The 16,095-nt window shown below is 34.9% G+C and overlaps 1 protein-coding gene across 2 annotated transcripts in view; it reads right to left on the bottom strand.

The window, feature by feature from the left end:
* LOC131146082 (AP-1 complex subunit mu-2-like) overlaps positions 1–15,566 on the bottom strand; it is a 44,296-nt gene extending 28,730 nt beyond the window's left edge. For both annotated transcript variants that reach the window (XM_058095376.1, XM_058095375.1), the window contains exons 1-8: positions 15,207–15,566; positions 14,798–14,944; positions 14,651–14,713; positions 14,307–14,483; positions 14,113–14,216; positions 8,450–8,557; positions 8,192–8,288; positions 7,889–7,986 (exon numbers count right to left, since the gene is read on the bottom strand). In XM_058095376.1, the coding sequence (XP_057951359.1) occupies positions 7,889–7,986; positions 8,192–8,288; positions 8,450–8,557; positions 14,113–14,216; positions 14,307–14,483; positions 14,651–14,713; positions 14,798–14,944; positions 15,207–15,335 (923 nt within the window). In that variant the 5' untranslated portion in view covers positions 15,336–15,566. The remainder of the gene's footprint in view (positions 1–7,888; positions 7,987–8,191; positions 8,289–8,449; positions 8,558–14,112; positions 14,217–14,306; positions 14,484–14,650; positions 14,714–14,797; positions 14,945–15,206) is intronic.
* Between the last annotated feature and the right edge of the window lie 529 nt (positions 15,567–16,095).

The raw sequence follows: 16,095 nt of genomic DNA, 5'->3' as shown, positions 1-16,095 counted from the left end.
GCTCCGAAACCGATACAGGCTGATATTGCAGAGCGGAAAAAATTCAAAATCGTAACGGCCATACGTCGCCGTAACAGTCCGTAACGGTTGTTACCCAACGTTACAATTCGTAACGATACTGGCCAACAGCTTGCCAATATTCCTGAATCCCTCCACGCTTTTCGTTGCTTTCCCCCTCTCCCAACCACCCGCCATTCAATCTAACATTCAAAGAGGAAAAATCGCACCTTGACTCCTTGAACTTTTGTTGGACAAAGCTGAATAAGAAGGTTTCACTTCTTCGAAGCCTGAGAGTGAGATCGAATCAGCAAATCTACTCATCTATGCCCTCAAGCCGTCGCATTCGCAGCTTTGCAGGAGTTGCAGACTTGCAGTAGCTTCGCGAGTCACCAGCGACAGCCCTGCAACATCTCCGCCACCTCTGCAAGTCGTTGATAGCCCTTCAGCAGCTCCCTCCGCCAATCGTCGCCACTCACCACCAGCCAGCCCTTCAATTTCGACTTCGGAGCTTGGAGTCATCGGCCTTCGTGCTTCGATTCCTTCGAGGCTCCTCTCTCGGCCTCAGACTCTTTGCGCACTCCACTCTCAACTCTCAAGACTCAACTTCTCCCCTCTCTAGCGTATGAGAAAAGTTTTAATTAAGAGTCAATCAGTCAACACCCACCCACGGCCGCTTAAACTTTTCATTATATTTTTCTTAAAAAAATTATATTTTTTTTATAATTGTAACTTGTATCATGTATGTTAAATTGAATTAAAAAAAAAAAAAGTAATTTAATAGAGTAAAAAATTAGAAATCAATATTAATTATATGTAAAATAATTTTTTCTTAATTTATGAATATTTTAATTGTCTTATTTTTTTGAAAAGTAATTATGAAAATCTAGTTCCATCACATATTTCTTTTTTCTTAATATTTTTTAAGTTTTAAAACATCATTTTGACCTTAAATTTGAAATTAGGTAAAAAAAATCTTTACATGATCTATTTTTTGTTTAGTTATCAAATAAAGTAAAAATTGATAACTTAATAAACAAAAATTTAACTTAATAGTTAATAAATTAATAATTTTGATTTTTACTACTAAAATTTCTACAAAAAAAATTTATTTTAATTCATATACTGAGAAAATGCTTAAAAAATTAAATAGTCCATTTGTATTGTATGGATTTCTATTAGTGATGTATATGAAAGTAGAGCAAAAGTCTTTTTCACCTTTAAAATTACAATGTCAATTTCTTATAGTTATAAATGAAAATAAAATCAAGTTATAAAAAATAATGAAAATATCTTTTTAAAGAAAAAGGAATATATTTTTTTGTAATTATTTACACACTTTGAAAATATGTATTTATTGAAATCCTTTCAACAAGAGAACACATCCCTTAAATATATGCATAAACACTCTTATTTTACTAATAAATAAAATATCTAATATTTTATAATTTTTTTATTTAAATATTTTAAATAAACATTACTTATTATTTTTAATCAAATATTATATTTTATTTTTACATAATAAGTATTTAAAATTAGAAGGACTATTTAGTACTTACTATTTAATATTTACTAAATTACTAATTATATTATACCTGTCATTTTTTTATAAACGTTGTAAATTTGTATTTTCTCTATGTTTTGTGTAGAGATCATCAAATCAAGTCTATCAAGATGCCACGTGGGAGAGGAAATGAGAACTTTCCTAGTGAGGATATTGGATGGCATTTTGGTACTGCAGTGGACAGTAATAGACATGTTATTATGTGCAAATTATGCAGGAAGATAATTAAAGGAGGCATTACACGCTTGAAACAACACTTGGCACATAAAAAGGGTCAAGTAGCTAGATGCTCAAATGTGACCACAGAAGTAAGAGAACAAATGATGAAACATCTACAACAGTATGCAAAGAAGAAAAGAGATCAACAAAAAAGGCAAGATGAAACAGAAGCCCAAATTAGAGGAGATTTTGAGAATTTGAGCGATAAAGAAGACTCGGAAGAAGAAAGTGTGAGATTTGCTCAACAAGAAAGCATACGATCACAGCAACAATGGGAAAAGAGACAAATTTCAAGCAAGAACAACTGGAGGGGGTAATATTTTTGAAGAGGAAGGTGGCTCTGGCAGTGGTGCTGCCAGTGGTTTCAATAGAGCAGGAGTTCGATCTTGTAGTGGTCGAGAAACTGGAGGTAGTAGACGACAATGGATAAATCCCAATGCCCCTGAAGCTAGACTAAAGGCAATGGATCCTATTTTAAAAAAAAAAGTAAGAGTGCAAAACAACCAAAAATCGACACTAAATTACTGAAATGTTTAAGAAGTAAATTAGGAAAAGCAATTGGAAAATTCCTAATTTATAATCAGATTCCAACAAATGTAGCTGACTCTCCATTTATGCAGCCTATGCTTGATATTGCTGCAGAAGTTCAAAAGGGGGTGAAGGGTCCATCACCCTATGAGGTATCTAAAATTTATTTGGAGCAAGAATATCAAGAAATGAAAAACTATATAGCTTCTTTTGCTCAAATTTGTAAGGAGAGCTGTGTAACCCTTATGTGTGATAGTTGGTCAGGACCGACTAGAAAACACATTATAAACTTTTTAGTTTATTGCGATAGAGGCACCGTATTTCATAAATCAGTTGATGTCTTTGATGTGCCAAGCAGAACAGTTGAATATTATTTCAAGTAATTTTCTAATTTTAATTGTATATGCAAATAGTATTATGAATTTGTATGTTTTAATTAAATAGTACTAATTATAGAATCTATAATTTCATTTCAGATTAATGGACGAGGTGATTGAAGAAATTGGAGAGGAGAATGTTGTCCAAGTAATGACTGATAATAAAGTTGCAATGAAGGCAGGAGGAAAATTATTAATACAGAAGAGACTCAATCTCTATCGGACAGCATGTGCAACTCATTGCATAGACCTTATTCTTGAAGATATTGGTAAGAAAAGTAATGTGAAGAAGGTCTTAGAAGATGCAAGAACAATAACCTCCTTTATTTACAACCACACATAAACAGTGAGTTTCATGAAGAAATTCACAAATAATAGAGAGTTACTTCGCCCTGCCATCACTCGATTTGCCACCAATTTCGTTGCTTTGGAGACTATTGTCCGGCATAAACAAGCATTAAGGGAAATGTTTACATCTGATGCTTGGAAAAACTCAAGGTTTGGGATGGCAAAATCAGGCCCAGCATATGATTCGAAAAAGATTATCTTCGGCAAAGAGTTTTGGCAAAAGGCCTCCGAAATAATTAAAGTGCATGAACCCTTAGTGAAAGTTCTTAAATTGGTTGATGGTAATGAAAAACCAACCATGAGTTTCATATACGAGGCAATTGATAAGGCGAAATTGGCCATTCAAAAAGATTGTCGGTTCTACAAAGACTATTGGAAAATTATTGACAACTGGTGGAGTTTTCAATTGCACTAATATTTGCACGCTGCTGGTAAGTGTAAATCAAATACAATTTGATATTATTTAACTTTTAAATTATGCATAGTTGCATTAAAAAAATATTGATTAATATGTTTATAAATTTAATTGTAAGATTTTTTGAACCCATAATTTCTTTATGGTGCCCCACTCTCTAATGAAGTTGATCGAGAAGTCATGGATGGGGTTAAAAAAGTGATAACCAAGTTGGTACTCGATATAGATACTCAAATTCAGGCTATTAATCAAGTAAGTGGTTCTATTAAATTGAATAATGAATTATTCCAGTATTCTGTGATACTTTCTAGAATAATTATTAATACATCTAATTAATTAATTATATTTCACAATCATCCTTTTTTAGTTGTTGCTATATCGAGATAGGCAGGAGACGTTTGGAACTCCGTTGGCTCAAAGGGCAGTGAAACAAACAAATCCTCGTAAATATAGGCTATGTAGCTAAATAATGGATGAATGGCTCTATTTTCTCTCTTTATGTTCAAATTTGACTTTTGAAAAATACATTATACTAACATAAAACTCTCTTTAATTATTCATACAGCCGAATGGTGGATTCATTATGGCTTGTGTGCTCCTAAGCTCCAAAGAATAGCAATCAGAGTTCTTAACCAGACCACATCAACTTCGAACTGTGAGTGTAATTGAAGCACCTTTAGCCTCATCCATACGGAAACAAGAAATAGATTAAAGTACATGAGACTACAAAAACTTGTTTTCGTACATTACAATATGAAATTAAGTTAAGACATACAATGAGAAGAAGCCAATGGGAAATTGAAAATGGTTTCAATCCTATCAATTTGGACTACATTTTCGAAGAAGATGATCATTTGAGTCAATGGTTAGAAAAGAGAGAGACGCCACTTCTCGACGGTCAGGACAATTCAAATTGGTTAAATGAAGAAGTTGGTAGTACTGCAGAAGGAGGTGATCAACCACCAATAAACGTGCATGATGATTCAAGTTCAAGCCCTAAACATACACAAAGTGATGACAATCTTGGTTTGAGCCCACCAAGTGATGATGATGGTAATAATGGTGCTAGAGCTAGGGTTGGAGGGGTGGTAGTGGTGGTGGTGGTGGTAGCAATGTAGAATATGATTATGGATATGACACAGGGACATCATTTGTAAGGGATATATATCCTTCTAATCGTTATGGACTACATGATATACCTGAAAATTATGACTTGGGTATTCCTTCAGGGAACCAATCTTCACAACCCAGGAAGAGTGCTCGTGGTGACCCTAGTGATTCTGTTAAAGATTCATATGGTGTGGTTCGTAGTTTTGGCAACTTCGGTTCATCATCACAATCATATGGATCTAATCCAACATATCCACATTATGCATCTCGTGACTCACGTTTTTATCCTAGTGGATCAGGGATCTCAGGATCTAGTGAGTCTTCTTCTACACACTACCCAGAGCCAGCCCCAGCCCCAGTCCCAGCCCCAACTTATGAACATTATTCAGGATATGGTCAAAGAAGAGATTATGCACCTCCTATATCAGTTGGATTTTCACCACCAGTACATCTTCAAGAGCAACAACGAAATGACGCAAACTTGGGTTTATTCAGCTATGTATTTCCACAAGGATGGGGAGATAATTTTCAATCCCAATCTCGAGATACAGATGCAAATTATAAAGACTCTCCACATCATTCCTTTTGGTGGTGACATGTGTTATGTTATAAATTTGTAATATTGTATTCATGTATTTTCAACTATTTATTGATATTTGATATCAACCACTTTTTAAATTCATGTATGTGTACATTGAGTATTGAGTCTATTGACTCATTTTTGGTAACTTTATGTCTTTAATTAATTGATTCTTCATTTTATTTACATTTCTACATCTTTTTACTCATTAAAGTAATGTAAACTAAAAAAAAAATATGCTTTTTTTAGTAAACAGCGCACTAAAATTAATATAAAAATCTTAATGCCGATTAAAAAAAATTTGTGGGTTGAATGAAAGCCTTCAAAATTCATTAAAAATCATGTATTAATGGATTTCATGCTTATTTTTCGATTTTGGCATGGTTGTGCATGTGTGAAAAAAAATCACAACCGTTACACCCGCTTCTCGTAACGTAACACCCGCGTCCCGCAACTGTTACGCGACGTTACCCGCAACCGCGATTTCGAACCATGGGAGGTGCTTAGCCTCATGCTAACGAATGCTCTACTAAAGGAGGGATCTTTAGACGTTTCAAGGTGGGCAAAAATAAAAGGCTTACAGAAGTTTCTCATCTTCTTTTAGCCGATGATACTATAATTTTTTGTGAAGATGAACCCCTTCATATCACCTCCAACACAGTATGTTAGGGTCAGAGGCCATCTCAGGCCTCAAAGTGAACCTTGGTAAAAGTGAGCTTATTCCAATGGGGAGAGCATTGAGGGGACCCTCCTTGCTGGTATTTTGGGTTGCAAGACGGGAACCTTCCCATTAATTACCTCGGTCTCCCCCTTGGAGCCAAATTCAAAGATAAATGAGTCTAGGATCCTAATATTGAAAAGTTATTGGTAGAACGAAAACGAAATTTCTTATCAAAAAGAAGCAGACTCACCCTTATCAAGAGCACTTTGACGAATCTTCCAATTTACTTCATGTCCCTCCTTCCCTTACCAACCTCAATCGCTAGGAAATTGGAGAGAATTCAAAGAAGATTTATTTGAGGAAGCTTAGGGGAGAAGTTTAAATATCACCTTGTTAGATGGGGAGTGGTCAAACAACCTATTTGTTTAGGGTTTGGGGTTGAAATTCCTCCTCACTTTAAATAAAGCCCTCCTTTCAAAGTGATTATGGTGGTTCACAAAAGAGAAAGACCACTTCTAGAGGGATATTACTATTTCTAAATAAGGGCAAGAGGTCCCTATGGAGTGGGAGTATGGAAATTCATTAGGAAAGGATGGGATGATTTTTTTTTTACAATTTGTGACATTCCAAGTGGGGAATGGAGCCAATGTTTAGCCCTTATCATCATCTCCAAATCACTAATCAGGGAATTTTCTAGGACATTCATTTTACAAGGAACGTGGTAGATTGGGAACTTCACGCACTTTCTGACTTTTACAGATTTCTCTACAATTCCGTCACCAAGACATTCCCAAAGGACCAAAATGGGCTTTAGACAAAAATGGTGTTTTCACCGTTAAATCTTTCTACAAGAAGTTCTCATCGTTGGGAACAAATTGCAAGAAGTCCCCTTGGATTCACATTTGGAGGATGGCAGCCCCTTCAAAGGTTGCTTTTTTTGGCTTAGGAGTCCGTTCATGGAAATATTCTAACCCTCGACAATCTGCAAAAAAAGAGGGCCTACAGTCACAAATAGGTGTTTTCTTTGTATGGCTGATACAGAATCAATCAACCACATTTTTCTCCACTGCCCCTGGACAAGGAACCTAGTGGAATTTGGCCTTTTCCTTGGCTCGGCAGCATTTGGTTACAGAAAATTCAACTGGAAAGGAGATTTGGGCTTTGGAAAGGCATCAGAGCCACCAAGGAGAAGCGAAAGGCTTTGGACCTCATCCCGCTCACCATATTTTGGGAAGCTTGAAAAGAAAGAAATACGAGGGCCTCCAAAGATTCAAATAGTTCGCTTTAGACTTGCAAAGACCAATGGACTGCTGCTGTCTCCAACTGGCTCAGTGGGAAAATTGTTAATGATCATTATGTAATCCCTGATGTTTGCGACACTCTACAGAGTGGTTGATGTTTTGTACCACAGGTTGGCATCCCCTGGATGCCTTGCTAATATTATTTCCTCTTTGATGATTAAAAGAAAAAAGGGGTGATGCTTCAGAGAATGAGAACAAGTTTGATAGCAATTTTTCATGTGATGGTGGCTCTTTGGATGAGCTTTGCCAACTATTTGGGTATGTTTCTGATTCATCTGATTTAGTTGGTGACATCTCTCAAGTGCTAACTTCTCCGCTTAAAGGTTTGGAGGTTGTTCCTGTTTTTGAGGAAGATGGATTGGATAAAGAGGAGAGAAGTCAGTGTATGGATGAGATTTTGCATACCCCTATGACGACGATCCATGGGAAGGATATACAAGCTCAACTAGTGGACAAGATGCGCTTGTTGTTGTCTGATCCCAGAGGAAAAGAAGCTCGATTGGATGATGGAGAAAGAAAGGTGAAGAAACGTCAGCATCTATGAGAAACTTGCATCCATTATGATGGGAAGGGTTTGGAAAGGGGTTTTCTTATTTAGTTTTTGTAAGATTTTTCTTCTTTTGTTCTTTGTTAGGTTTTTCTCTTCTTTTAGGTTTGAATATTTCCAAATACATTTTCTTTTATCACCTAAAAAATTTTCTTTTAAATATCTAAATGTTTATTTTTTTCAAACTTTTTAAATACAGCATTAATTCAAATGTTCAAAGAATAAAAGTTCTAAATTTTACCTACGCTCCTTAAACTGGCTCCGGGCTTTTACAGTCATCTCAACGCGACTTCTTGAATGTCTTTCCACTTGAGCTTCCACCCAAATGAGAGGTTTCACCTGAAAGCTTAAAATATTGAGCTTAGATGAGTTTAACTTAATCAAATGAAAGAATTGACAGTGACTGAGGTAGCAACTCAGTAAGATGCCTAACTGCAATGCATTACAAATTTGAATTTCTTTTTCCAACCAAGGAAAAACAATATATGCAACATGGAAAGAAACTACACTAATCTATAAATGGCAAAGAGAAAATGAAGCGAACCTGCGTACTGAGTCTATATGTCATTAAGTCAAATGACCCATCAGGAGGTATGAAGGATATTGTCCGGTCATTTTCAAATCGAGCCAAACGTACACACCTAAGCATGAATAAGGAAAGAAGGGGCAAACATTAATCCAAACATGAAGCTATTGTCACTCCACCAGAACATGCAAAACTTGGGATGTGTGAAATATCTGCAGTCAATAGTAAAGGACTGGCTAAAGTTAACAAGGAAAAAATCTAGCGAAGGACATATACTGATGAAACTTGATATCTTCCAGATCAATTGTTTTTCCTTTAGTTGATCGACCTTGAGCCTCCAGCAGTATTCTATCATTTAGGCCAAGCTTACACTCGGGCATTCCACTGCAAAGGATGAAAGCACAATTATTTTTATCCTTGAAAAGGTAAACACATGACCGACTTAATCTGCAACAAAAGGGCTATGAAACAAGCTTCTGTGTGCAGTGACGGCCACTCATCTAGGAATATCCCATATCACAAGGACGAAAATAAGCTAATGTTTGAAGAATAGAGGGAGAGAACTCAAAGTGATACAAGTTTACCTTTTCTATGCCCACTTTATCTAGCCCTTACCCCCCCCCTGGTGCACCCACACAAATAAAAAGTAAATAAATAAATAACGTAAAACAATATAACTGAAATTTTGGAAAGCTTCCAATTAAGAACAACAAAGGGCTTTAGGTTTTCATTGTTCTTTAAAGACCAAATTAATCAGACTATCACAATCATTCATAAAGTAAACATAATTCAGAGCTGGTGCACTTCCTGTAGTGAAATGTCTAATCAAATGATTAACAAGTTTTCACCATATTATATATAGAGTAAATTACAGTATTGAATAGCTAACGATTTTCTATGCGGAGTCGTCATTTGACTACAGCTGAAACAAAAATAAAAAAAACAAGACATGTTTGCTACAAAATTTGTGAAGGAATCAAATTTTTTGCAATATCTCCTCTCAGCCATAAGTGCAAGGTAAAAACCAAAACAGATTTGATATTTTCCAGAGATTTTCCTTTTCTTTTATGCACTCATCCTTCCATATCAACCAAAAGAAAGCAAGGGAGACAGTGTCCCAAATATCCTTATCCTTTCTTCCACAAACCAAACCTCTTCAAGCTTTTAATTCTTTACCAAAACCTTCAGCAACAACCCAGCTATTTCATAGCATTGCGTATACAAGGTAGAGACACATTTTATTCATTCAAGTGAAGTAAAAGATGATTTGTTGTTTCTTCATCTTATTTGTAAAGGAAAGACTTGTTGACCACAAAAAGACCTCTCTGCTTTAGGTTACTCAGGGTAAGAAATCTATCTCATACTTCTTTCCAAGCCAAAAAAAAAAAAAAAAACTTTTGAAAGGGCATTAGATTTCCAAATGCCTTTCCAAGACAGCCAAGTTTTCCATCTACTCTCTCTCGCTTTTGTGGAGCAAATAGTCGTATGATTTAATTGTAATTTTCCTTCTACCCTCCCACTTAAGAACAAGGAGATCTGTTTTTCCCATAATATAAGGTGCCATAGGCTTCAATGTTTGGAACTTCATAGTTCAACAACGGTTTTGATCCAAACTCCAAAGACCTCAAATAATTCACTACATCTTGAAAAAAACTCAACAATAAAGTTTATTTTTAGCATTTGATTCGATAACAGAGAAATAGCAATCCAAACTCAACCTATGGAATATATATTGCATCATAGAAGTACCAATCCAAACTCAACCAATATATTGTAGGTTGGAAAACCAAATTTTTTACAATAAATTAACAAGTAAAGGAACATTTCAAAATACTTCACATACTATCACTAATATGAATATTTTCCAGAGACAAAAGACTTTGATAAAGACTAGCACAAGCACAACAAATGGATAAATCACTTAAAACTCACATTTTAGATCGCCTTATATGGACTAATCAATTATAAACCCACATTTGTTGTCCTTAGGTTCTGGTTGGTAAAACCATACAAGTAATATATTACTAATATTAGCAAAACCATACATTTTAAATGCACAAAATTAATCAACTAATCTTACTAAGTCCTTCTATGTTAGATAGTTGTCCTTGGACTCTAGTTAGTAAAACCATACAGTTTTATATTTTAGAATATTGATACATTTTCATCAATCAGGCAAAAGTTATATTCTGATTTCTGAACAAAATTTCTGCTATTTTTGTATTATTACCAAATTCCTTAGTTGTCCTTGGCCTCTAGTAAGTAAAACCATACATTTTTATATTTTAGAATATTAATAAATTTTCATCAATTAGGCAAAAGTTATATTATGAACAAAATTTCTGCTATTTTTCCATTATTATCAAATTCCTTACAAAATTCAAAAGGGGTAACTGCCAACAATATACATCAGTGCTCATGTGGGGAGTATGTGTGCCTTTATCTAGAGGTTATGGCTACAATAGGGTTAATATTTCTAAACATTTTATAGGCCTAAAATGCATTCACTTGCTCTATGCCATAGTAATGTTTACACAATATGCATGCTTAAATCTTAATAAAAACAAAACAGGAAAACCTTGAATCTACAACTTCATCATGGGAAAATTCATCATCTATTGACTCAACCACGTCCTTAGGAAGGACTCTAGGTATAGTAACCTTGAAGGAGAACCAACTGAAGGCTCCATTTGTTCAACATGATGGTTCCTAAAATTCCCTGGCATGGGATCAAACATGTGATGCATCTATGTTAGGAACCGAAGCGCAGAATAGACTACACCAAAAGGTCTTACAACCTGTATAGAATGAGATGGGTAATAAATATGGGAGAAGCGGGGCTTTCAAGAACCAGTGAAAAGGAACTTCCTTTCCAAAGATAGTAATCAGTTTGGGCTCGCATTAAAGATTTGATTGAATGAACACCAAGGGTTGGGCCAAGCATCACCAGCCGGTAACAGCCAAAGGCAAAAAAGAAATTGGGATGACTAAAAGCATGGGTATCTTGGGGATCTACCTGAATCTCTTCTCTAGGTCATTGTCCTATCTGCTTTTCACACAAGGAAATTGATGTTCAATGACCTATGAGAGTTGGCATCACAGTGCAGGAGATAGCCTCTCTTTTGTGAAATTCAATGATGGTCTGATGGAGTTGGTTAACTGAATCGCAAAGCAGAGCAACAGTTTCTTGAAGAAGGATTTGGTTATTCTTAACAGTCTCTATTTTATTTTTCATGGAAAAATGGGCATCTTTCAAGTTTCTCATGGTCATGATGGAAGAAAATAAAGGCAAGACGACAAGGTTTGTGGATACCTGACTCATGACAGCTCAAGTATTGATAAGGTTCCCCATCACTGATGCTCACAATAAGGACGAAACAAGGTCCCAATTTTCAAGTGGGTGCAGCTGGGTTAGGAAATTTTCTAATAGCTACCATGGTTTTAAATAATGGCCGCGACCGTTACATAACGCCATTACATAATGGTTTTTTGGGTTCCCAATACCGTTATACACAGCAAAATTGGTGGGAGAAAATTCACAGCTGTAGCGGCCGTTATGGACCGCTACTATCACGTAAAGGCCGCTATATCCGTTAAATAACCGCTGCAGGACTATTATGCCAAAAAATTTAATTTATTTTTTGTTTTTTCTTCTCACTTTTGTCCCCCCCCCCCCCCCCTTCTTCCATAAATCGTTCTCAATATACTATGCGGCAAGAGGGGGAAAAGATTATAATAAAGATAATAATGATACAAAATTTACTATTTTTTTAAAATACTCACAAGAGATGCATTATTTAACAATTTGAAAATAATAACTTGTTGGGAAAATATTTTATTTTGACAATATTAGCAATTTGATATTTATGTTCTATATTTTTCAACATCAACCTTCTTTCTTTTCTCGTTATTGTATATTTGCATTATTCATATGTCTTATTTCTTAAATAGATTAATGGAGTGTATAATGTATTTTGTTTTATTAATTAAGTTAGCACATATAAGAATTTATCACACATAAGAACAATGAGAAGTATAAACGCGCGCACACACAATTTTTCTGTCAATGGTGGTTTAAAACAAACGTAAACTTCTTTCCCTTACCAAACGACTTAGTTAAACTAAAAGATTCAAAATATACTAAAACTCTTTCTAAAAAAGGTTAGAAGTTTAAAACATGAAAATACACTAATATGCACAAGGTTGTGCATGCTTGAAAAATTCACGACTTTTACACCCATTTCCCGTTATGTAACATCCGCTACTCCCACTTCCTGTTACACTTGTTACTATTACGTTACACTACCCGTTACCGCAATTTAAAAGCATAATAGCTACAGGAATGCAGGATTTTTTATTTTTTTTTTAAATTGCTAAGAAACAAATGCAAAGAAAAGCAGAAAGCCACATCATAGAATCAAGATTGAACTACGGAGAAAATAGCACAACTCACAATTCCCAAAGTTTGAAACCATGCCTTTCCCAAAGTTTCAAAGTCTACGGAATGAATCTATTTAATGCCAGAAGTGAGTCAATGAATAAACTGCACCACTCCAATGATCAACTTTGAAGTCACTGATGAAAGGAACAATGCAATATGAAAACACAAATTTCCAAATGAAGAAAGCTCAACTCTCTCTCTCTCTCTCTCTCTCTCTCTCTCTCTCTCTCTCTCTGCATATTCGTATATGATATAGGCATAGGCATAGGAGTAATTCAAGCTTTTATTGGTTAGATTTTATCATGTAATTTTTGGCTTTTAGGAATTTTATATTGCTTCATATACTTGTTTTTTTTTTATTTTGATTTTAGAAGAGAAGCCTACATGAAGACTTCACATGTAACTTTTGGAATAGCTTGCGCTCGCTCGCTCTCTCTCTCTCTCTCTCTCTCTCTCTCTCTCTCTCTCTCTCTCTCTCTCTCTCTCTGTATTCATTTATGACATAGGCATAGGCCTAATTCAGCCTTTTATTGGTCAGATTTGATCATGTAATTTTTGGTTTTTAGGAATTTTATTGCTTCTTGTACTTGTTTTTCATTTGGATCTCTCTCTCACTCTCTTTCTCTCTCTCTCTCTCTCTCTCTCTCCATGTATTCATACATGACATAGGCATAGGCGTAATTCAGCCTTTTATTGGTCAGACTTTATCATGTAATTTTTGGTTTTTAGGAATTTTATATTGCTTCCTATACTTGTTTTAGCAATATACTTGTTTTTTTATATGGATTTTTAGAAGAGAAGCCTACATGAAGGCTCCCTCATGTAACCTTTGGAATAGCTTGCCTTATTGGAATTGAGAACCTTAACTTTGTTTTTGCCTAGTTTCCCTTTCCCTTAATTTTCCTTTGTTTTCCAATTAATTACTCTTTTTTTCTTTTTTTCATTTAATTTCAACTATTTTTTCTCTAGAAAATCAGTATTGCATCGGTAATATGCAGAAAAAGGGAATTATGACAGTTAATGGATGTTTCTATGCAAATAAGGGGTTGAGAAAGTGCAGAATCATCTTATTTGCTGTGAGTGGTCAAGAGGATGATTTGGAACAATGCGTCATCTACAATGGGGATTCTCAGGGGGGGCAATAGGCCTTGTTATGGGAGTATTGTAGGGTTGGCGGTGTATAATATAGATAAAGCTATGAAGAAAACTCTGGATACGATTCTCTAACTTTACATTACGGATGAAGGAAAACCAACTACTTGCTAAAATTCCAGAAAAATTGTTCCAAATGGCCCACAAGAAAAACTACAGTACAAGAACAAATAAGTGTAATTTAAACAAGTGTTTGTTGTGCATTTAATCAGCATTTTTGAAGCACTATTCTCTTTCTTTTTTTTTCGGAAGCCAAAACTGGATCAATTATTAAACTCTTTATAGCAACAGATCACCAACTGATTACGAAGTAGAAGTTTCCAAATAGAAAGGATACACAACATACCTTAAATATGTTCTCATCTTCAATGCCCCAACAACATCAGAACGGACTATTTGCCCATTGCTGTTAACAAGCATATTGACACTTTCCACCACATCCAAGAACACCTAATAAAGCATCAAAAGCACTTCCATAAGCCATCCACTGTGGCTTAATCTATAAAAAATAACAAGTACTAGTCTAGCATATAAACTTACTTCATTTTTCCTGTACTGTATTCCTTCACTACGCCAAGATACTGCATTTGTCACAGCCATGGGAGGACGCTGCGTGACTTCCATCCTGTAAGCATCAGTTTTGATAAACTCACTAAGAATCTGCGCTTCTGTATATTGTGGGTAACCAAAGTCCATCATTTCATCAAGTAACTCATACTGCAAATGCACCACACATCAGTTTGATGTCATCCAAAGAACAAAACTACATCTTGTTTTCATGACATATGAATGCTTGTATATAAGTTTCCATTCACCTATAAATGGATTATATATCAAATCAAAGGATTCTATGATAAAAAGCATACACCGAGTACTCCTCTTACCACTACCACAAAATTATCCCTTAATGATTCCTCTTCCAACTCCTCAAAGTAATGCTTGAAAACCTACCAAAAAAAAAAAAAAGTAAATTAGATAAAAGCATTTGAAGTAATTAATTACCTGAATATCTTATTTTTCAAATTTCTCACGTCTACTACACGATGTAGGAAAAGAAGAAGGCTGGCAGCATTGCAGTTCTGCCTGGATGCTATCATCAGGTAGACATTGTTGTGTTGTATAAACATGTAGCTCACGCCCTTGTCGTAAACCACTGGATCTTGAGACTCTGTATCACCCTGAACCAGAGATTATAAATAACCATTGATGAGCATCCATGACTCAATGGACTCTAGAGTTAAAATTATACAAAAGTAAGGTTAAATTGTACAAACGTCAGGTTTGCAAACCAACAAAAATGAGTTGTACAAGCTGCGAAATAAAACAACATTTCACTTCTAAATAACAAAATCGCATGTTCAAATATCAAAAAATGTGTAATTTTCCAACAAAATTCAATCTATATACAAGCTTAAAGAACGGAGAGAGAGAAACAGGAACCTCTTTCTCGATGAACTTGGTGAAGAAGCGCTCGGCCTGAAGTGGTGATACATCGCCGCGGTAATCGCGACAAATCAGAACACGGCCTTTGATGTCGAGAAGGAAGAGCGCCGAGGCGGCGCCGGCCATGGAAGGAGTCTCGGAGGGATCGAGTCTCAGATCAGAGATGCATCAATGAATCCGATTTCTTGTGTACGAACACAACAAATGAGTACGAGAAATCAAAAATTATAGACCCCTGGATCCTCTCGCTTTCGCAATTGAAATCCATTTTTCCCTTTGTATTTCATTTTTGGTTAAATTCAGAGAAAACGTAAGGCTTGAATCGGGATTTGAATTAATTTGAATAAAAAAATTTTAAAACTTCAATAACTTATGAAATTTATCCCACTAAAACTATAATTTTTATTAATAAATAACAAATTAACTAAAATATATGTTGTTGTAATGGCCTGGAAAAATTATGAAATTGTTGTAAAATGAATGACTCTACAATTTTTGATATGCTCACATAATTGTTCATTATATGATTAATCTTTTGGATGTTAATGTATTTGTCTATATAAGGACATATTTTACAACAAAATGAGATAATAAGACGATTAAGAACATTTAGTTCCTGAAAAATTAGACTGTGAAATTTTTATAATTCCAAAATTTTTTTTTTTTGTATTCCTCTTTTAATTTACAATACGTTATCAGCACGATTAAGTCTCTAATAGTATAGGAAGTTTTGTTAGTATTATTTTAAGGTAAGAATCTTGTTCCCTTTAACATTTGTTATCTATATAATTTTAGTTTTTCGTCAAACTATATTTATATGTTAATTATATCTCTTATCTTGAGTACGTGTCCTTAAATATTTTTATGTTGGGGTATATGTGAGAAT

Source organism: Malania oleifera, chromosome 13 (genome assembly GCF_029873635.1).
Source record: "Malania oleifera isolate guangnan ecotype guangnan chromosome 13, ASM2987363v1, whole genome shotgun sequence".
Lineage (NCBI taxonomy): Eukaryota > Viridiplantae > Streptophyta > Magnoliopsida > Santalales > Ximeniaceae > Malania > Malania oleifera.
The sequence above is the reverse complement of the archived record's forward strand: the minus strand, read 5'-3'. Positions and strand labels throughout refer to the sequence as shown.